Source organism: Vulpes lagopus, chromosome X, assembly GCF_018345385.1.
Source record: "Vulpes lagopus strain Blue_001 chromosome X, ASM1834538v1, whole genome shotgun sequence".
NCBI classification, from domain to species: domain Eukaryota; kingdom Metazoa; phylum Chordata; class Mammalia; order Carnivora; family Canidae; genus Vulpes; species Vulpes lagopus.
The window spans coordinates 121,376,126-121,394,271 of NC_054848.1; the positions used below are offsets into that span (position 1 = coordinate 121,376,126).

General features: G+C 59.3%; 1 protein-coding gene across 2 annotated transcripts; it reads right to left on the reverse strand.

The window, feature by feature from the left end:
* Window positions 1–8,357: 8,357 nt before the first annotated feature.
* IRAK1 (interleukin 1 receptor associated kinase 1) lies at window positions 8,358–17,575 on the reverse strand. Of its 2 annotated transcripts, XM_041741861.1 has the most exons (14): window positions 17,342–17,575; window positions 17,094–17,261; window positions 16,850–16,984; window positions 16,650–16,744; window positions 16,292–16,480; window positions 16,004–16,068; window positions 15,691–15,805; window positions 14,803–14,921; window positions 13,986–14,193; window positions 13,508–13,573; window positions 11,584–11,820; window positions 10,585–10,999; window positions 10,009–10,152; window positions 8,358–9,475 (listed from the first exon to the last, which is right to left on the reverse strand). In XM_041741861.1, the coding sequence occupies exons 1-14, from the start codon at window positions 17,475–17,477 to the stop codon at window positions 9,414–9,416; spliced, it is 2,154 nt and encodes a 717-aa protein (XP_041597795.1). In that variant the 5' UTR covers window positions 17,478–17,575; the 3' UTR covers window positions 8,358–9,413. The 2 variants fall into 2 exon arrangements, with proteins under 2 accessions (XP_041597795.1, XP_041597796.1); XM_041741862.1 differs by lacking the exon at window positions 13,508–13,573.
* Between the last annotated feature and the right edge of the window lie 571 nt (window positions 17,576–18,146).

Below are 18,146 nucleotides of genomic sequence, written 5' to 3' on the forward strand. Positions count from 1 at the left end.
CCGTAGGGTCACAGTACCAAAGCTCGTGGTGTGCGTGCGGCGGGACTGAGCCCAGAAGGTTCCCTGGTTCCTGGGGCAAGACAGTGTTGCCCACCCGCTGTGGCACGTGGAGGAGGGCGTCCCGATGTGAGCCTGCGCCTGAGACAGAAGTCACTTGGACACCTAGCATAGACCTACATTTAAAAGCTCAAGCAGCGAAGCATCTAGAAGTCAAAGGACACTATCTTCAAGACGTTGGCATAGGCAAACACCTTTTTAAAAAAAAAAAAGATTTTATTTATTTATTCATTTTGTAAAAGATTTTATTTACTTATTCACAAGGAGACACAGAGAGAGAGGCAGAGACCCAGGCAGAGGGAGGAGCAGGCCCCATGCAGGGAACCCCACGTGGGACTGGACCCCGGGACCCCAGGATCACTGCCTGGGCCGAAGGCAGCGCCAAACCGCTGGGCCACCCGGGCCGCCCAGCAAATCTCTCTTAAGTGGGGAGCAGAAGGCTGGGAAGGTGGGCCCCACTAATATTAAGGACGATTCATCGGAAGGCTGGGCTAGGAGAGGGAAAAGGTGAAGTCTGGCGTCCGTGGCACATGGGTCACCCAGGAGCTGTGTCCTGGCCACTCACCGAGGTCCAACCCACTAACAAGAGGATGACCCCCACCCCCCGCCCCGTGCAGCATCAGGGACGTGCACGCGCCTCCCGCACACACAGGGCCAGTGAGCAAAGGACGCGGCATTCAATGTCATTGGTCATGGCAGAAATGCTGGGTCACCACGGCGACACGGCCCATCACCCTGTCCGAGTGGCCGCAGGTCGAACACGCTGACCAGGTCAAGTGTTGCCGAGGACGTGCAGCATCTAGAGCTCTGCACACCGCCGGGAGAGGGAAGGGGCCCAGCCGCTTCCGATACCGTCCGGGAGGCCACCCTGGTGACCGCTGACCCGGCGTGCCCACTCCTGCCACGTACACACCTGCCCGTGTCCGGCCACAGGACTAATGTGCGTGGGGTCTGGCGAGTGGGCGTGAGGTAGTAGGCACTTGTTACGCCCTGATGGCTGCTGGGGGCCACGTGCCCACCAGGAGCAGGGGCCGCCCTCCTCGTTCCAGGCCGGGTGTCATACGAGTTCGTGATGAAGGGCACACCCTGGCTCTGCGGACCACCCGCGCCATCAGCTCGTGGCTACGGTGACACAGGTGTCGCCTGCACGATTACCCTCTGCCCTGTGGCAGGTCGACCTCGCAGACCGAGGCCGGTGCAATACCCGAGAGGAATGAGGGCTCACGTCACCAGGGCATGCGTGTCCATGGCAGCTTTACTGACCCCAGCCCCAAACTGAATGCAACCCCGACGTCCATCGACGGGAGAAGGTACAGGGCCGCCCGGGTGGCCCAGCGGTTTAGCACCACCTTCGGACCAGGGCCTGATCCTGGAGACCCGGGATCAAGTCCCGCATTGGGCTCCCTGCAAGGAGCCTGCTTCTCCCTCTGCCCAGGTCTCTGCCCCTCTCTCTCTCAAGAATAAATAAATTAAAATCTTTAAAAAAAACACGCAAAAAAAAAAAAAAACAAACAACCACGCAAAACTGATGTATGTATGTGGCTCTTTTGTGTGAGGGATCTTTCTGGAATGTCAGAAGTGCTCTTGTACTGGTTTTAAACATGCCCATGTGTTCTCTGGCACGCCTCCCACCAAGAGTTGGACCGTACTCCCTTTCCCCTAGAGTACAGACTGGCCTGAGCAACTAGCTTCTAAGGAAGAGCGCGGCAGAATGCAGGCCACGAAAGGTGACGCAGCCCCTCCCAGGCTCTCTCAAGACACCCTTAGAACCAGCTTCCGTGCTGGGAAGTGGCCACCTGGTAGGTTTAGGTGTCTTAGCCCCAGCAGGGTCCTCAGCTGACAGCCAGCATCAACCGCCAGACATGTGCGGGGAGCTTCTGGATGGTTCCAGCCCCCAGCCTTCAGACCACCCCAGCCACCATGGAGTGGAGCCGATGAGCCATCCTGTCCGAGCCCTGCCCACATTGCAGGTTTGTGGGCCAAATAAACGTCATTGTTTCAGCCCCTAAGTTTTGGGGTGGAGTGGTACGTAGCGATAGACAACTGCGCAGTCTACCCAGTGCCTGTCGACGGCTGTCTACGCACAGGAAAAGTCACTGAGCTGTGCAGGTACAGTTTGTGAACTTCTCGACTTTTCAGTTGTACCTGCTTAATGACGTCTATCGTAAAAGCCTAACTTCTTGAGGATCTGGCTTGGACGGGAAGGTGGACCGTGACGGTGCTGCCACCCACTGAGACAGGAAGCTTCCGGCGACTGGGAATCCAACGTTCCATTGTCTCATTTTGGCTTGTGATAGCTGCAGGACATCGAAGAGGACGTGTCTGGTAGGCAGCTGGAAGTCTGGGAGGAAAGCTCAGGGGAGAGTTCATTGTTGGGGATGTCATTTGGGAATGACCCAAACATAGGTGGTGTTTAGAGCCCTGAGAATGAGCGAGGTCAGCACAGGGCTGAGTGGGCCCAGGGTGCTCCCCCAGGGAATCCTCTACAAACAGGGGGGACTGTTGCAGAGGTCGCAAGAGGAGGGCCGGCTGAGGGGCCCATACCATGAAGTCAAAGGGGCCACTGGATTTGGCAACATGATTACTGGTGTCCTTGACATACCGCTGTGGTGGAGGGGTGGGGTGGAGCCAGACTGGAAGGAGTTGAAGAGGGGCATGTGGCTGGCTCAGTCAGTTAAGTGTTGCTTTGGGCTCAAGTCATGATCCCGGGCACTGGGCCCCACATTGGGCCCCCTGCTCAGTGGGGAGTCTGCTTTTCCCTCTCCCTTTGCCCCTCCCCTCCACTCATGCTCTCACTCTCAAATAAATAAATAAATAAATAAATCTTTATGTGTGTATGTGTATTTTTAAAGGAGTTGAAGAGACAATGTGGAGAAGGAAACAGACAACTATTTTGAGAAATTTAGCTATAAAGAGGGATGGGGTGCCTGGGTGGCTCAGTCCATTAAGCATCCAACACTTTTTTTTTAAAAAGATTTTATGAAAAAAAAAAAAAAAAAAAAAGATTTTATGTATTTATTCATGACACATACACACACACACACACACACACACACACACACAGAGGCAGAGACACAGGCAGAGGGAGCAGCAGGCTCCATGCAAGGAGCCCGATGAGGGGCTTGATCCAGGGACTCCAGGCAGATGCTTAACCACAGAGCCACCAGGCGTCCCTCTTTTTTAAGATTTTATTTATTTATTTGAGAGAGAGAGAGAATGAGTGAGAGAGAGCAACTGCACAGGTGTGGGGAGGGGCAGAGGGAGAAGCAGACTCCCCACTGAGTGTGGAGCCTCACGTGGGGCTCTATCCCAGGATCATGGCCTGAGCCAAAGTTAGATGCCTAACCCTCTGAGCCACCCAGGTGCCCCTGGTATCCAACTCTTGATTTTGGCTCAGGTCATGATCTCAGGGTCGTGAGATTGAGCCCCATGTTGGGCATCACACTGGGCACAGAGTCCACTTGAGAGTCTCTCTGTCTCCCTTTCCCTCTGCCCCTCCCTCTCCCCCAAAATAAAATAAAACAGTTTCAAGAGGAACAAAGAATTGGGGTTGTGACTGGGGAGAGGTATTGGGTCAAAGGAGTTCTTCAAGAATGGATGCTACTGGGACATGCCTGATGATTCAGGAGAAAGATGGAGTGACCTGAGGAGTGACGAATCACTCAGAACAGACAAACCTGGCATTCTGGCCACGGTGGGATAACAAATACCAGAATGGCCTTCTGCTTGTGAACAACTCAAATACTAGGCAAAATTTTGAAAACAACTGGCAGTGCCAGGCTGTGATGAGAAGGGAAGTAAATGTAGTGACCCCAGTGAGCAGCCTGGACTTCTGCCTCAAGGCACTTTTCAGATCATGGTGCAGGAAGGAGTCTCCTGAGGAGAATCAGTGGTCTCCGTTATTAGAGCTAACAAGCCAATAGTGGAGGAAACAAATAGAAGACCAGAAACATGTGATTAACCCAGAAGAAGTCAGGGATGGAGGAGAAAAGGAACAGAGAACAGATGGGATGAACAGAAAACAAATAGCAAGATGGTAGACTTAAACCCAACCATTAAATGTAAATGGATTAAAGAGACCAATTAAAAGGCAGAGATTAAAAAAGTAAGACCAAACCTCATGCTGTCCATAGATGCATTTCAGATAAAGACACAGACAAAGGGCCACCTGGGGGGCTCAGCGGTTGAGCGTCTGCCTTCGGCTCAGGGTATGACCCTGGGGTCCCTGGATCGAGTCCCGCAGCATCAGGCTCCCCACAGGGAGCCTGCTTCTCCCTCTGCCTGGGTCTCTGCCTCTCTCATGGATAAATGCATTTAAAAATCTTTTTAAAAAGACACAGACAAGTTAAAAGAACAGAATGGGAAAAAAGTTCCATCAAGAAATAAACTAAGCATAAGGAAGTTGGAGAGGCTGTACCAGACAAAGCAGATGTCAAAAGAAGGATCATTACCAGAGATAGAGAGAAATATTTCCAGATTAAAAAAAGACTCAATCTATGAAGAAAACGCAATGGTCCAGGGCACTTGGGTGGTGGAGTCAGTCAGTTAGATGTGGGACTTCAGCTCGGGTCATGACCTCAGTGTCCTGGGATGGAGCCCAGCGTTATGCTTCCCCACTCAGCGGGGAGCCTGCTTCTCCCTCTTCCCCTGCCACTCCCCCTGCTTGTGCTCTCTCACCCTCTCTCTTCCTAATTAATAAAATCTTTTTTAAAAAAAGCCACACAACAGTCCCAAATGTGTGTGCACCCACGAGATCTTCAAATTTGATGCAGCAAAATCTGACAGGATCAGAAGGAGAAAGACAAATCCACAACCACATTTGGAGACTGTGATACTTTTCTCTCAGTCTGCCAGAGAGACCTGGAAGAGAAAATCAGTAAGGATACCGAAGACGTGAACAACTCTCTCAACCACCTTGAGCAAATCGACTTTTATAGAATACACCACCCAACTCAGAATACCCACTCTTTTCCAATAAACATGGAACATCCACCAAGCCAGACCATATGCTAAGCCATAAAAGTCTCAATAATTTTAAAAGAAATGAAATCAGACCAAGTAAATTCCCTGTACTACAATAAAAAAAAAAAAAACCACACACACACACAACAGAAAGAGGCAAAATCTACAAATATTTGGAAATTAAATGCACTTCTAAGGAAGTCATTGCTTAAAGACGTCATCACAAGGGAAATCAGAAAACATTATGAACTCAATGATAATGAAAATAGAACATATCCAAATGCATAGAATGAAGCTAAAGATGTTCTCAAAGGCGATTTATAGCTTTAAATGCTTATGTTAGAAAAAGAAAGGTTTATTTTTTTAGATTTTAAGTCGTCTCCATGCCCAATGTGGGGCTTGAGCTCATGACCCTGAGCTCAAGAGTCACATGCTCCCCTGACTGAGGCAGCCAGGCACTGCAAGAAAAAGATTTAAAATAAATGATTTGGGGACACCTGGGTGGCTCAGCGGTTGAGCGTCTGCCTTCAGCTCAGGGCGTGATCCTGGGGTCCCGGGATCGAGTCCCGCATCAGGCTCCCTGCATGGAGCCTGCTTCTCCCTCTGCCTGTGTCTCTGCCTCTCTCTGTGTCTCTCATGAATAAATAAGTATCTTTAAAAAAGTAAAATAAAATAAATGATTTAAGGTCATACTTTAAGAAGTTGGAAAAGATGAGGAAATTAAGCCCCAAATAAGTTTTATTTATTTTTATTTTATTTAAAGATTTTATTTATTTATTCATGAGAGACAGAAAGGAGAGAGAGAGAGAGAGAGAGAGAGAGAGAGAGAGAGATGCAGAGACACAGGCAGAGGGAGAAGCAGGCTCCATGGGGAGAGCCTGATGTGGGACTCGATCCCGGGACTCCAGGATCACGCCCTGGGCCAAAGGCAGGTGCTAAAGCATTGAGCCACCCAGGGATCCCCTTTGTGTATTTTTATTTTAAAGTAAAATCTTTAAAAAATGCATGACTTCTCTTTTTTTAATGGTTTTATTTATTTATTCATGAGAGACAGAGAAAGAGGCAGAGACACAGGCAGAGGGAGAAGCAGGCTCCCTACAGGGAGTCCAATGTCGGACTGGATCCCAGGACCCTGGGGTCACACCCTGAGCCAAAGGCAGATGCTCAACCACTGAGCCACCCAGATGCCCTGCAAATAAGTTTTATTACTCCAAAATAAGTAAAGTAAAGGATAAAGGGTGGAAACCATCAATAGAAAAATGGATAAGTGATGGAGAAAAATCAGTGAAACAAAAACTTGATTCTTGGGATCCGTGGGTGGCTCAGTGGTTTGGCACCTGCCTTTGGCCCAGGGCTTGATCCTGGAGTTCCGGGATCGAGTCCCACATCAGGCTCTCCCCATGGAGCCTGCTTCTCCCTCTGCCTGGGTCTCTGACTCTCTCTCTCTCTCTCTGTCTCATGAATAAATAAATAAAATCTTAAAAAAAAACTTGATTCTTTAGAACGACCAATAAAGTCGATAAGCCTCTATCTAGGCTGATCAAGACAAAAGGAAAGACAGAAAATACCAATAGAAGGAATGACAGGGGACAGGAGTGCAGATCCTATAAAGGGATGATAAAGGGGTATTATTATTTTTTTTTTTTGATAAAGGGGTATTATTAACTTTATGTCAACTTAGATACAACAGGAAAATTCCTTGAAAGACACAAATTACTGAAACAGACACATGAAGAGAGAAAATCCAAATGGCCCAAATATCTGAAAGAATTTACTTTAAAATTTTTATTTTTACATAGTCTCTGCACTGAACACGGGGCTCAAACTTAGAACCAAGATCAACAGTTGCATGCACTACCAACTGAGCCAGGCAGGCATCCCTAAAGGTACTGAATTTGTAACTAAACATCTTCCCCCAAAGAAAACTCTGACTCGAAGTGGCTTCACTGGTGAAATCATCAAATATTAAAAGTGATGCCAGGCATACAGAAGTCCTATAAGAACCTAAGAGAAGGGAAAAATTCCCAATTTGTTTCATGGGGGCCCTGATACCAAAACCAGACAGACATTACCAGAAACCTGTAGGTCAACACCCCTCATGGACACAGATGCGAGAATCCCCAAGGATATTAGCAATGGCGAAAGACAGAATGAAAGACAATTTTGCATCCAAGTTTGAGAACAAGGCAAGGATGTGCATTCTCACCGCTTCTAGTCAACATTTGGTTAGAGGCTTTAGCCATCGCAATAAAGCAAGAAAAAGGGGGATCCCTGGGTGGCTCAGCGGTTTGGCGCCTGCCTTTGGCCCAGGGCGTGATCCTGGAGTCCTGGGATCGAGTCCCACGTCTGGCTCCCTGCATGGAGCCTGCTTCACGGGCTCTGCCTGTGTCCCTGCCTCTGTCCCTCTCTCTGTGTCCCTCATGAATAATAATAATAATAAAGCAAGTAAAAGAATTGAAAGGCATACAGATTGGAGAACTGGTAACTGCCTTTATTTCCAGAAGAAATGACCGTGTATGTAAACTATTCCAAGGTGTTAACCCCAAACAAACAAAACCCAAAAAAACAAAAGTGAGAAACCACCAGAGCTTGGTTCATTCCTTGATTTTGGCACCAAAACCTGAAAACAAAAACCTGCTGGAGCTAACAAATGAATCTAAGGGAAGCTACCGCATGCAAAGCCGTTATTAAAAACTCAATTGCAGGGGCGCCTGGGTGGCTCAGTCAGGTAGACGTCTGCCGTCTGCCTTCTGCTCACGTCATGATCTCACGGTCCTGGGATCGAGCCGTGTTGGGCGTCCCCACTCTGCGGGGAGCCTGCTTCTGCTTCTCCCTCTGACTGCCATCCCCCCGCCCTGCTTGTGGTCCGTCAAATAAATAAAATCTTCATAGAAAAATAAATAAATTTTAAAAAGTCAATTACATTTCCAGAAACTATTGATGATCAATTAGAAAATGAAATAGGGGCACCTGGGTGGCTCAGTCAGTCGAGCGTTGGACTCTTGATCTTGGCTCAGGTCACGATCTCAGGGTTGTGAGATCGAGCCTCGAGTTGGGCTCACGCGCTGGGCATGGCGCCTGCTTAAGACTCTCTCTCTCCCTCTCCTCCTGCCCCCCTACCCAGAAAGAAGGAAAGAAAATGGAATAAAGATCCCATTCACCATAGCATCAAAGCCTGTAAAATACATGGGGGTGGAAACAAGAGCCTCGAGAGGACTTTTTTTCAGTTGTGTGCGGGTGGGGGTGGCTGGGGCCCCGTGGTTAAGGACCCCGAGCTGAAAAGCATCGGAAACACTCAGGCCTTTCAGTGCAACAAACTCCAAAAGCACAGCCGCAGATTGGAACGTAAGCTTTTATTCCTCTAGGACAGCTTGGACTTCACCAACGCCTAGCTTCGTGGGCATGTAGTGTGACTCATGACTGCGGACACGAAATCATCGTAAGCCTGTGCTACCTTCGAACACGCTCAATTGCACAAAAGTGGACTTGCTTTGCACGCGTGAGTCCCGTCTTGTTTCCTGCCCCCCCCCCCCCGCCCGCCCCATCCGGCTTTCCACCTGCCCGACTTCCTGGGACTTCGTGCGGTCTGGGCCTAGCCCCATCTTGGGTCGTGGCTCCTCTGTCACAATCAGTGCCTGGGCCTGACACCGAGCCAGTGGCCTCCGGGGCCTGCCCTGGCTTGGCGGCCATCAGTGGGCGCACCCAGGGTGGCCTGGCCAGCAGGCGGTCACGTTAGCCTTAGCTCCCGGGTCCCTGGTGCAGCCCGCAGACAGTGGCCTGGTAAGAGGGGACAGGGCACTGCTGGACTCTCTGCGGTGTCCTACAACTGTCACTCGAGCCGGTGAGCTGAACCACGGGATGGCTACACCTTACTTTTCCAAATTATGAGGGGCCGGGAGGGCCCCGGGCCTCGTTTGCTCTGCTCTACAGAGCGGCCACTTGTCCCCAGGGCTCCAGCCAAGTGCAAAGAGAAGGGCAAAGGTGGGCCCCGCGCAGCTCTTGGGGGAGCCAGCTCCCGGCTCCGCCCCGTGCCGGCAACCCCGCTCATGTCTTCTCCCGGCCGGGCGGCCCGCAGCCCCACACGTGCATTCCTCCCACACCCCGGCACCCCTCCGACGATCACGGCTTTCCTGTCCCCCAAATGATGGAATGACGGCGGGCCTTACGACATATCCTGCCCTACTGACAGCTTCCAGCAGCCGGCCGGGGTGGCTCCGAGCCCGGCCCGTGCCCACGCCCCTGGAGCAGCTGGGGGGCTCCAGCACCTGCTCTCCCCTGTGAGGAGGCGGCCCCCACCCCCCACCGCCCACGGGCTGCTGAGGATTCGAGCCATGAGAACTTCCGACTATGAGAACTTTGACTTCCAGGTTTAGGGAATGTGCCAGGTGCGCAGATCAGCTCTGGAATTCATCACTCTCCTCGGGCCGTGGCCTGTGCTGGTGCTCCCCTCCTAGGTCTGCAACGGGGGGAAATGCCAGTTAGGAGACGGGGGCGCCCCCGGCTGCCGGGAGGCCTGGCTCGAGGGCCAGGCCGCGCTTCCTTCTCAGCTCCTGGGCATTCTCGGGAATTAGGGCTTTCCCTTCCAAAGCAGCCCTGCTTCCACTAGTCCCCGGGAGGGAAAATACCCGCTGGGGCTTTGTGTGTTCTGGAAGCAGGGGGCGGGGGCAGCTGGCAGCCCCAGGCTAAGGGGAGGCGTTGCTGTCAGGGGGACGTGAGGGCGCTCGCACAAGGCCTCGTCCAGAAAACACAGCTTCCCGAAGGGAGGCGTGGGGGGCAGGCTGGGCTTCTAGCCATCGTTAGACGGGGTGGCCTGCCTCTGAGCCGTCCCACACCCTCGGGGAGCAGGGGCCTTGTGCAGGCCCGGCTGGAACAAACCCTCCGCTGTTTGGGGCTGGCACGAGGACGCATGCCTGAGCGGCCCTGGAGGCCGGCCATCCAGCTGCAGCGCGTCGGAGCAGCAGGGGCCCCAGAGGGGCCGGGGCCAGCTACCTGGGAGGGAGCTAGAGGACAGCAGCTGCAGGCTGTCCAGGACCCCGTCCTCGTACAAGGCCAGCTTCTGCACCATCTTCTGTCGGGCTGGGTTGATGACGATCTGCGGTGGCTGCGATGACGTGGAGCTGCTCAACAGTGATCCTGGCGGGGGGAGTGGGGGGCGGGGAGTAGCCCTCTCAGCTGCAGCGGCCACCGTCCCTGGGAAGTCCTCAGTGACGCTTCTGGCCTCAGCACTCTTCCCACCCCCAGCTTAGCTCCCGGCCCCCTTGGGACAGGAGTCCTCAGTGCCATCGGTGAAGGAAGGGCCTGGGAGGGGCCGGGCTGTCGCCCCAGCTCCTGGCTAGGCCAGGAAGCCAGTCCCGCATAAAGCCTTCCTTGTTCCCGGCTTTCAGGAAGTCAGCTCCTGGCCTCGTCTCACCCACCCGGAGGTCAGGGCTGGAACCAGCTAAGGACAGAGTGAGATGGAGAGCGGGCGCCCGGGGCTCTCCTCCCGGAAGGCTGGGGGTGGGGGGCGTGGGGACTGGCAGCGAAGGAGGTCCCCCATCCCTCTCCCGGGTCCCCGCACCCAGGTACCTTCCACAGCTGTCAGCTGGGGCCCTGGGCCACCGCCCCAGCTCGGCTCCTGGCTGGCGCCCCCCCGAGCACTGCCGGCCTGCCCGAGGGGGGCCGCGGCCCCCAGGGTGGCCCCCTGCGTAGGGCTGCCCAGCAAGGCCAGGCCCGGGGGGCAGCTGGGGCTCATGTGCCAGGAACACAGGGCGGCGGACAGGCCGGACACACTCTCGTCGCTCTCCACGGGCTGGTTGGGGCCTTTCTGGAGCCACTCCGTGGCCTGGGCCGGTGCTCCCGACGGAGCCACCAGGGGCTGCCGTGGGCTGGCGCCGCTGCTGGGGACGGACACATACGAGTTCTCCTGCGGGGAAGGGGGGCCGTGGTGGGCAGCCTCTGCTCCTGCCACCGCCGCCTGCAGCTTCTCCAGACGCTCGTACACCTGCGGGGGGAGACGGGGCTCTCAGGGCGTCAGGCCCAAGCAGGGCTCCCCCGGCACCCCCGGCCGGGGCACAGGGCCGCTCCGGGTCACCTGTGGCCTGTGTCGGGGCTTGGGCTTCCAGGGGCCTCAGGGACCGCGCGGCCGGCCTACCCTGCAGCCGGGGAAGCTCCATCCCTCGCCTGTTTAGCCCTGTCACGAGGAATGCCGAGCAGGCACGGCCGCTCACACCAGGGCCGGAGAAGGGCTCTTCTCTGTCCTCAGGGAAGCTAAGCTCACGGCCCTGCTGCCCTCACAGGGGCCTCTGCATTCTTGAGGGCAGGGGACAGAGGTGACGCAGGTGCAGTGGCGCAGCACACCCAGCATGGGGCGCCGTCGAGGCCCTTTCCCTGCGCGCCCCGCCGGGTGGGCTCGGGCTGCCCCAGCAGAACTGAAGGGCAAGCGGAAAAACGTCTGGAGACGCTGTCCCCAGAAAGAGGCCTGGCAGGTGCCACGCAGGGCTCGCTGCAGGGCAGCGCCGTGTCTGATGGGCCACCCCCTCCGCCCCAGGGGCCGCCAGCCAGTTTCCAGTACTCCCCTCGGGCTACCTGGGTCATGGGGGGCCTCCTCTTGGCCCGGCGGTGCAGGCAGCAGCAAGCCAGCTGGCCCAGGACCAGGCCCAGCTCCGGCGGGCACGGCCCGGGCCTGGGGTCCAGGTGCTTCTTACAGATCTGGCTGGCAATCGGGGCGGCCCAGGCATCCGTGGCCAGGCCCGCTTGGAGTGTGCTCTGGGTGCTTCTGAGGGTCACCCCGGCCTCCTCGGCCTCCTCTTCCACCAGGTCCTTCTGTAGTACAGACACCGTGAGCGTGGCCGCTGACGGGGCCGCGCCTTCACCCCATTCCCAGGCTCTCATCACTGACTCCTGAGGGCTTTTTGGACACTGATTAAGCACCCATGGCGTGCCCAGCACTGCCCCAGGCCCGAGGGGTGCAGCGACGGAGCACCCTGGGCCCACCTTCACGGAGCTGACCTCCTGGAGCGGAAGAGACACCAACAAGCCTGGAAACCAACGGGAAGCTTCGAGGAAGGGGCGCCTGGGCAGCTGGTCGGTGAAGCGGCTGCCTTCGATGCTGGGATCAAGGCCCACGGCCCGGCTCCCTGCTCAGCGGGGAGTCCGCTTCTCTCTGCCTCCCCCTGCTCATCCCCCCGCCCCCCTCTCGCTCACTCTCCCTCTCAAATAAATCGATAAAATCTCAAAAAGAAAAAGAAAGAAAACTTCCATGGAGAGGCCCACGGGGCTTTGACCAGGGCCTGAGCAAGTAGCACGTAGGAACCTGGGTGCCGGGATCTGAGGGCACAAATTGGCCAGAGGTCAGAGGCGAGCAGGGGCGGGGGAGCACCCCACAGAGAGGTACCCAGGGGTGCAGCCGGGACTGCAGGCCATCTTGTGTTTTGAGACTGGAAGGACCAGGAGGAAGCACCTGGGTGGGAAGGGGCCTTGAGGGCAGGAGGAAAGGCTCGAACCAAGGCGCTGGGGCAGGCAGCAGGGCTAGCTGAGCTTGGAGGACAGAGGACACTGGTGATGGCGGGACCCAGGGAGTTGTGGTTAAGGGATCGGGCCTCCGCCCCAAGCCCAGGGGGAAGGCAAAGAGCCTTCCACACTATCTCTTGTTTGTTTTGCAACTTCGCTTAGGCCCTGGCACGGAGAACAAAGAGGAAGGGTCCAAAGAAGACCAGAGAGGGATCCCCGGGGAGCCTGCCTGGCTCCACCCACTGTGCCAATGGGACGTGCTGATAGATGGAGAAGGTGAAGGAAGCGCTCCCGGGGGGCTCCCCAGTTCCAGCCCTGACCCTCCGAGCCTCGCTAATGGACAGAGACAGCCCCAAGCCCGGAACAGGGGCAGCAGGAGGTAGACCAGCCCCAAAACGTAAAGAACAAACGTTGACCCAACGCATTCGGGACCTCGGAATCGTCTGAGCACGGCAGGTGCATGAAGCCTCTTAGCATGTGGGGCCACGGGCCCCGCGACGACCAGCAGGGCTCTGCTCCAAGACCACTGTCGGGCCGGGACCGGAACCCAGGCCTCCCGCCTCCTGGCCCCGTCCCAGCGCACAGCGAGCCAGACCGAGCCAGACAGAACCGGGCAGCTCCCTCCCAGCCTGCAGCGCTCCTCAGCTCGCCCGACTTCCCACCGCAGCCTCCCCCGGGGCCCTGTGTTCTCTTCTCCCCTGCGCTTCTGGCCCCGCTGGGATCCCCCCTTCCCCACTCCCAGCCCAGGTGGGGGCTGGAAAGGCCCATAGCATCTGCAGAAGAAAGACAGGTTTTTCCTCAGCAAGGTCAAGGGAAGCTGTCTGGAGCCCTGCCTACTTCCAGAGATGAGTCAGCAGTAGCAGGGGCTGGCTTCTGTGGGGCACTGCACTCCAGATCATTCCACCCTCCAGGGCTGCACCTGTTGGTTATCAGGAGTGGCGCTTCCCTGCCTCCCCTCTGCCTCTCTCCATCCCTCCCTGCCTCAGCTCAGGATGCTCACCAGATACTTGGTCTTGGCACCCTGCGTCCTCACAGCCCTCTGGCCAGCCAGAGTCTCCAGCACTACCTGGAGAGGGCAGGATGGAGAGTGTCGTAGTGCCTTCTGGGATAGTGCTGCCCCAGGGCCTTGGCGGGGAGGGCCACGTGTGGCGGGGCTTGTGGGGTGGACGGGGGCGCCCAGCCCAACGAGGTGGCCGAGGCTGATGGGGGCCTGGCCCTCGGACGGGCTGCCAGCAAAGATGAAGCCACGCGTCATGGGGCTGACGCTTCGGCGGTTTGGAGGGCCACTTGCAGGGAAGGGCCAAGATGCGCGGCCACGGTGGGGGCTTGTGTTGGGGACGGAGGGGCCCTGGAGCTGACGCCGCGGTCAGCTTCCTGCCGGCTCGCTCTCTGGCCTCGGAGGGCACCACCTGGGCCCTCCTGCCTTTGCTTGGCCACAGCGCCCGCACCCCAAGCCAGGAAAGGGGCCGGTGGCTCACCACGCCGAAGCTGAAGGTATCCGTGTCCACGGCCAGTCTCCCCGTCTTGACGTACTCCTCGGGCAGGTAGGCCAGGGTGCCGCGCACCGTCCGCGTCCGGGCCACTGAGCTGCTCTGGCCGGGGTTGGCTCCTGCAAAACGGCTGAGACGGGCCAGGCCGAAGTCTCCCAGTTTGGGCATCAGTCTGTCATCCAGGAGGACGTTGGAACTTGCGGAGGGAAGGAGCGGTGTCGGGTGGGCCTGGACCAGCGCCGCACCCCACAGTCGCCTGGCACCGACAAAACTGGACTCGGGGCTGCCGCCGGCCGGCACCCGGCCCATGGAAAGTGGCTGGCGCCGCCTGGTGGCCCGGCTGCGGGGTGCGGTGGGGGGGCTGCCAGGGGGGCGGGGGCTCCCTCACACAGTCTGGTCCCCGCTCATCAGCGGGGCCCACCTTGGCCTCTACTTCCACACCTGTCCCAGCGGGCCAGGTACTCAGTGACCCAGGGCCCCTTGGGCCTCGGAGAGCAAGTGACACTGCTGCCTGCTGGCAGAAGATTCGGGAACATCATTCCCTTGCCAGAGTCTCTGCTCTTACTGCTCGCGGAGGCCCCAGGGGCCTGGCTGTGCCCCGCCCTCACCTTTTTTTTTTTTTTTAAAGATTTTATTTATTTATTCATAGATGCAGAGAGAGCAAGAGGCAGAGACCCAGGCAGAGGGAGAAGCAGGCTTCATGCAGGGAGCCCGACGTGGGACTCGATCCCGGGTCTCCAGGATCATGCCCTGGGCTGCAGGCGGCGCTAAACTGCTGTGCCACTGGGGCTGCCCCTGCCCTCACCTTTTGATGTCTCCATGGATGAGGCTGGGGCTGTCCTGATGTAAAAACTGAATGGCCCGTGCTGTGCCCAGAAGGATGTTCAGTCTCTGAGGCCAGGAGAGAGGGGCGCAGGCCTCGGTCTAGAGAGGCAGAGGGAGCAAAGGGGCACAGGAGAGGCTGGGAAGTCATTGTGCCTTGAACCAAAGCGCCCCTCCGCCTGTCACTGTGGCATCTAGAGAAGCCACTCCACTCTCTGTGCCTCTGTCCCCTTCTGGAAAACACAGAGCAAAATCTCCAGGAGGTACTTCACCAGAAGGTGGAGACTAAGCTATTCTAGTGCTTTGTAAGGCACGCCGAGGAGGGGCCCGTGGCCGGGGTCGTGCTTCCCAGAGCCATCATCCAACTGGGCGCTCCTCCGTGCTTGGCGTTCACCCCTCGTGCCTGGGATGACTGGGATGTGGTCGGGGGCACTGGCCCCTCCTCCCCCAGCACGGCGTGCTCGTCCTGGGAGCGGACGTGCCCCGTGTGTCCTGGGGGTGTCACAAGAGGACGGCCAGCTGCAGATCCAGACGGTGCAGTCTGCCGCCCCAGGCCCCCTTTATTCAAGGACAATGCTGACCAGACCGTTTAGCCACTCTGCTTGCAACAGGGACAAGCGTGAGTCAGGGCACCGGGTCAGTCACCCGCTTCTTAGAGGCGCCATGGCCCAGGCGCCCTGGCCTGCAGGAACGGCCAGGGACAGAGCACGGGGAGGGGTGCCAGGGAAACTGGGGGCCCGCCAGGGGCCACAGCCTGAGCCCAGACCTCGCCTGCTGGTGGGACCTGCCCAGAGAGCCTGGGGCTGTGTGCCCCCCGCTTCGCTCGGGCGCTCCGGGTGCCGCGGGTCCGGGGAGGTCCAGGGAAGTCTACCTGGAAGTGCAGGCGGTCTTCCAGGGAGCCGTTGGGCAGGAAGCCGTAGACGAGGCAGTAGAAGCCACTCTCGGCACAGTAGCCAGCAAAGTCCACAATGTTTGGGTGACGAAACCTGCTTGAAAGAGTGGGACCCGCTCTGGCCCCTGGCCTCCACCTCGCGTTCCATGTGGACGTCGTGGGGGTGGGCTGGGCCTGACAGGCTCTGTGGGCCTGAGGGAGCCGGGTAGCATGCTCGGTGGTCCTGGAGGCCACTGGAACCCCCAGCTGGCTCTCCCCGCGCCCCCAGCCAGGAGGGGTGCCCCCGGCTCACCGTGACAGTTGTTCCACTTCGGTCAGGAAGCTCTGCTTCACTGTGGTCCACTCCAGGTCTGCCCCCTGCAGCCCCCAAGGAAAATGAGGGCGGGGAGGCAGCGTGAAGCTCGTGCGGCCAGGCTCGATGGCCACTCTCACTGCCACCCGTCCTGGGCCCAGCGCAACCAAGGTGCTGGGAGACCCTGAACTGGAGGATCAGAGGGCTGAAGGAGGGCCACGGGGAGGTGAGGGTGTGCGGACAAGCTGCCAGGGCCTCCGTGCGTGTGGGGGGCTCTGCTACACCCACCTCCTTCAGCCTCTTCACCGCGTACAGCGTGTTCCTCATCACCGCCCGGTACACGCAGCCGAAGCCGCCCTCCCCGATCTTCAGTTCGTCCGAGAAGTTGTGGGTGCCCTGGGAGATCTCACTGAGGGGCCAGCAGAACGGAGAGGGGTGGGCTCCCTGCAGGAGCGACGCTGGGCTCTGTGCACTGGGCTGTGGGCGGAGATGGAGGAGCAGGTGGGGGCCTCTGTGCCCGTCCCCGGAGAGTCACAAGTGCCCCCTGCCCAGCTGCCTCCGGCCGGCCCTCTGAGCTGCCTGGGGTCCCCAGCAGCATTTTTTTGCTCCTTGTCTTGCCTGTTCCCTGGGGGTGGGACCCACCTACCTTGGTAGAGGAAGGGGCTGGACACAGCGGTGGCGGCTGCAGGATGCCAGGGCTGTGGACAGGACGGAGCTCAGCCCCAGAGTGGGTCTGGGAGCCTGGAAAAGGTTCACAAAGACACCAGTGAGAGGCAGGCGGGGTCGGCGACGGTCAGGGCGGCCCTTCGCAAAGGTCCATCAAGCCCGACACCCGGGCCCTCTTACCTGGGGAGGGGAGTGTGGACGCCGACGCCGGCGGCAGCTTCTGGGGGCGGGGGACGTCGGCCTCACGGGGCGCGGGGGGGCTGCTGGGCCTCGGGGCGCTGGTGCTGGGGGGCAGGATGGGGGCGGGCGGGTGCCCTGGGACGCCGGGGAGGGAAAGGGCGGTTAGGCCCGGGCGGCGGGAGGAGGAGGAGCCCCGTGGGAGGCGCCCGGGGCCGGGGTCGCGGGGGCCGGGCCGCGCGCTCACAGGCCGTGATGATGTCCCGGGCGCGGAGCAGCTGCAGGTGCGTGAGGATGCTCACGAGGTCGGCCACGCGGGCGTTGCGGTTGATCCAGGGCCACAGGACGCTGGCCGTGCGCTGCCCGGAGCGCTCGCACAGCCGCAGCTCGGTCTGGTCGCGCACGATCAGGGCGGCTGCGGGGCGGCAGGCGTCAGGCCCGGCGCCCGGGGCCCGCGCGCCTCCCGCCCCGGCGTCGCCCGCCCGCCGCACCCACCGAACTGGCACCAGTCGGCGGGCTCCAGCGCGTCCATCACTTTGTAGAAGCGGCACATGACCCAGGGCGGCACCTCGTACAAGAAGTGCTGGGCGCCGGGAGCCGCGGGGTCCCCCGGGCCCGGCCCACCGGCCATGGCCGCCGCCGCCGCCGCCGCCGCCGGCCGGGCCTCCTGGGGCCTCTCGAGGCCGCGGCGGGCGCGGGCCTTGGCCGGCGGGTCCGCGGACACTGACTCACTTCCCCTTTAAGCCGGCCTCGTGCGGCGCCCGGCGGGGCGGAAGGGGCGGGGCCCGGGCCCGCCGCCATCTTGCCCGCCGCCGCCGCCGCCGCCGCCGCCGCCGCCTCGGGCCTCGGCCACACGGGGGCGCCGCGGGCAGGCCGTGCGCGGGGCGGCCGCACCCCTGGGCCAAGAGGCGGCGAGGCGGGCTTCCCGGAGGCGGGGGCGGCGGCGGCCCGAGTGGGGCCCCGGGGGGTGCGGGGCCGTGCCGGGGCCCTGCCGAGGGCTAGCGCCGGCGCTCGGGAGCGCCACGGGAGGGCCCCTTGGGGACGTGCGGCCGCACTGGGGCTGCGGGCTCCGAGCGCCCCCTCCCGCTGCCGCCGTGCTTCCGGCCCACCGGGCAGGCCCCCGAGTGACGCGGCCACGGCGCAGCGTCCCCGGGCGCCGGCTCGGTCCGGCCGCGCGCGGTCTTCCCGCGGGACTCGGGCCCGTGCCCCCGGGCTCCGCAGCTGCGCATTCCCTCGGCTGTGCCGCGCGCCCCCGCTCCGGCCGCCCCTGCTCCCTGCTCATTTCCCTGAAGGCGCCCGC

Excerpts from the sequence above, each read along its gene's own strand:
- IRAK1 (XM_041741861.1), bottom strand. The coding sequence starts at position 17,477 with ATGGCCGGTGGGCCGGGCCCGGGGGACCCCGCGGCTCCCGGCGCCCAG. Across the intron at positions 17,262-17,341 it reads CGCCGACTGGTGCCAGTTCG|CCGCCCTGATCGTGCGCGAC; the intron begins GTGGGTGCGGCG and ends GCCGCCCCGCAG. Across the intron at positions 16,069-16,291 it reads CGGTGAAGAGGCTGAAGGAG|GGGGCAGACCTGGAGTGGAC; the intron begins GTGGGTGTAGCA and ends TGGGGGCTGCAG.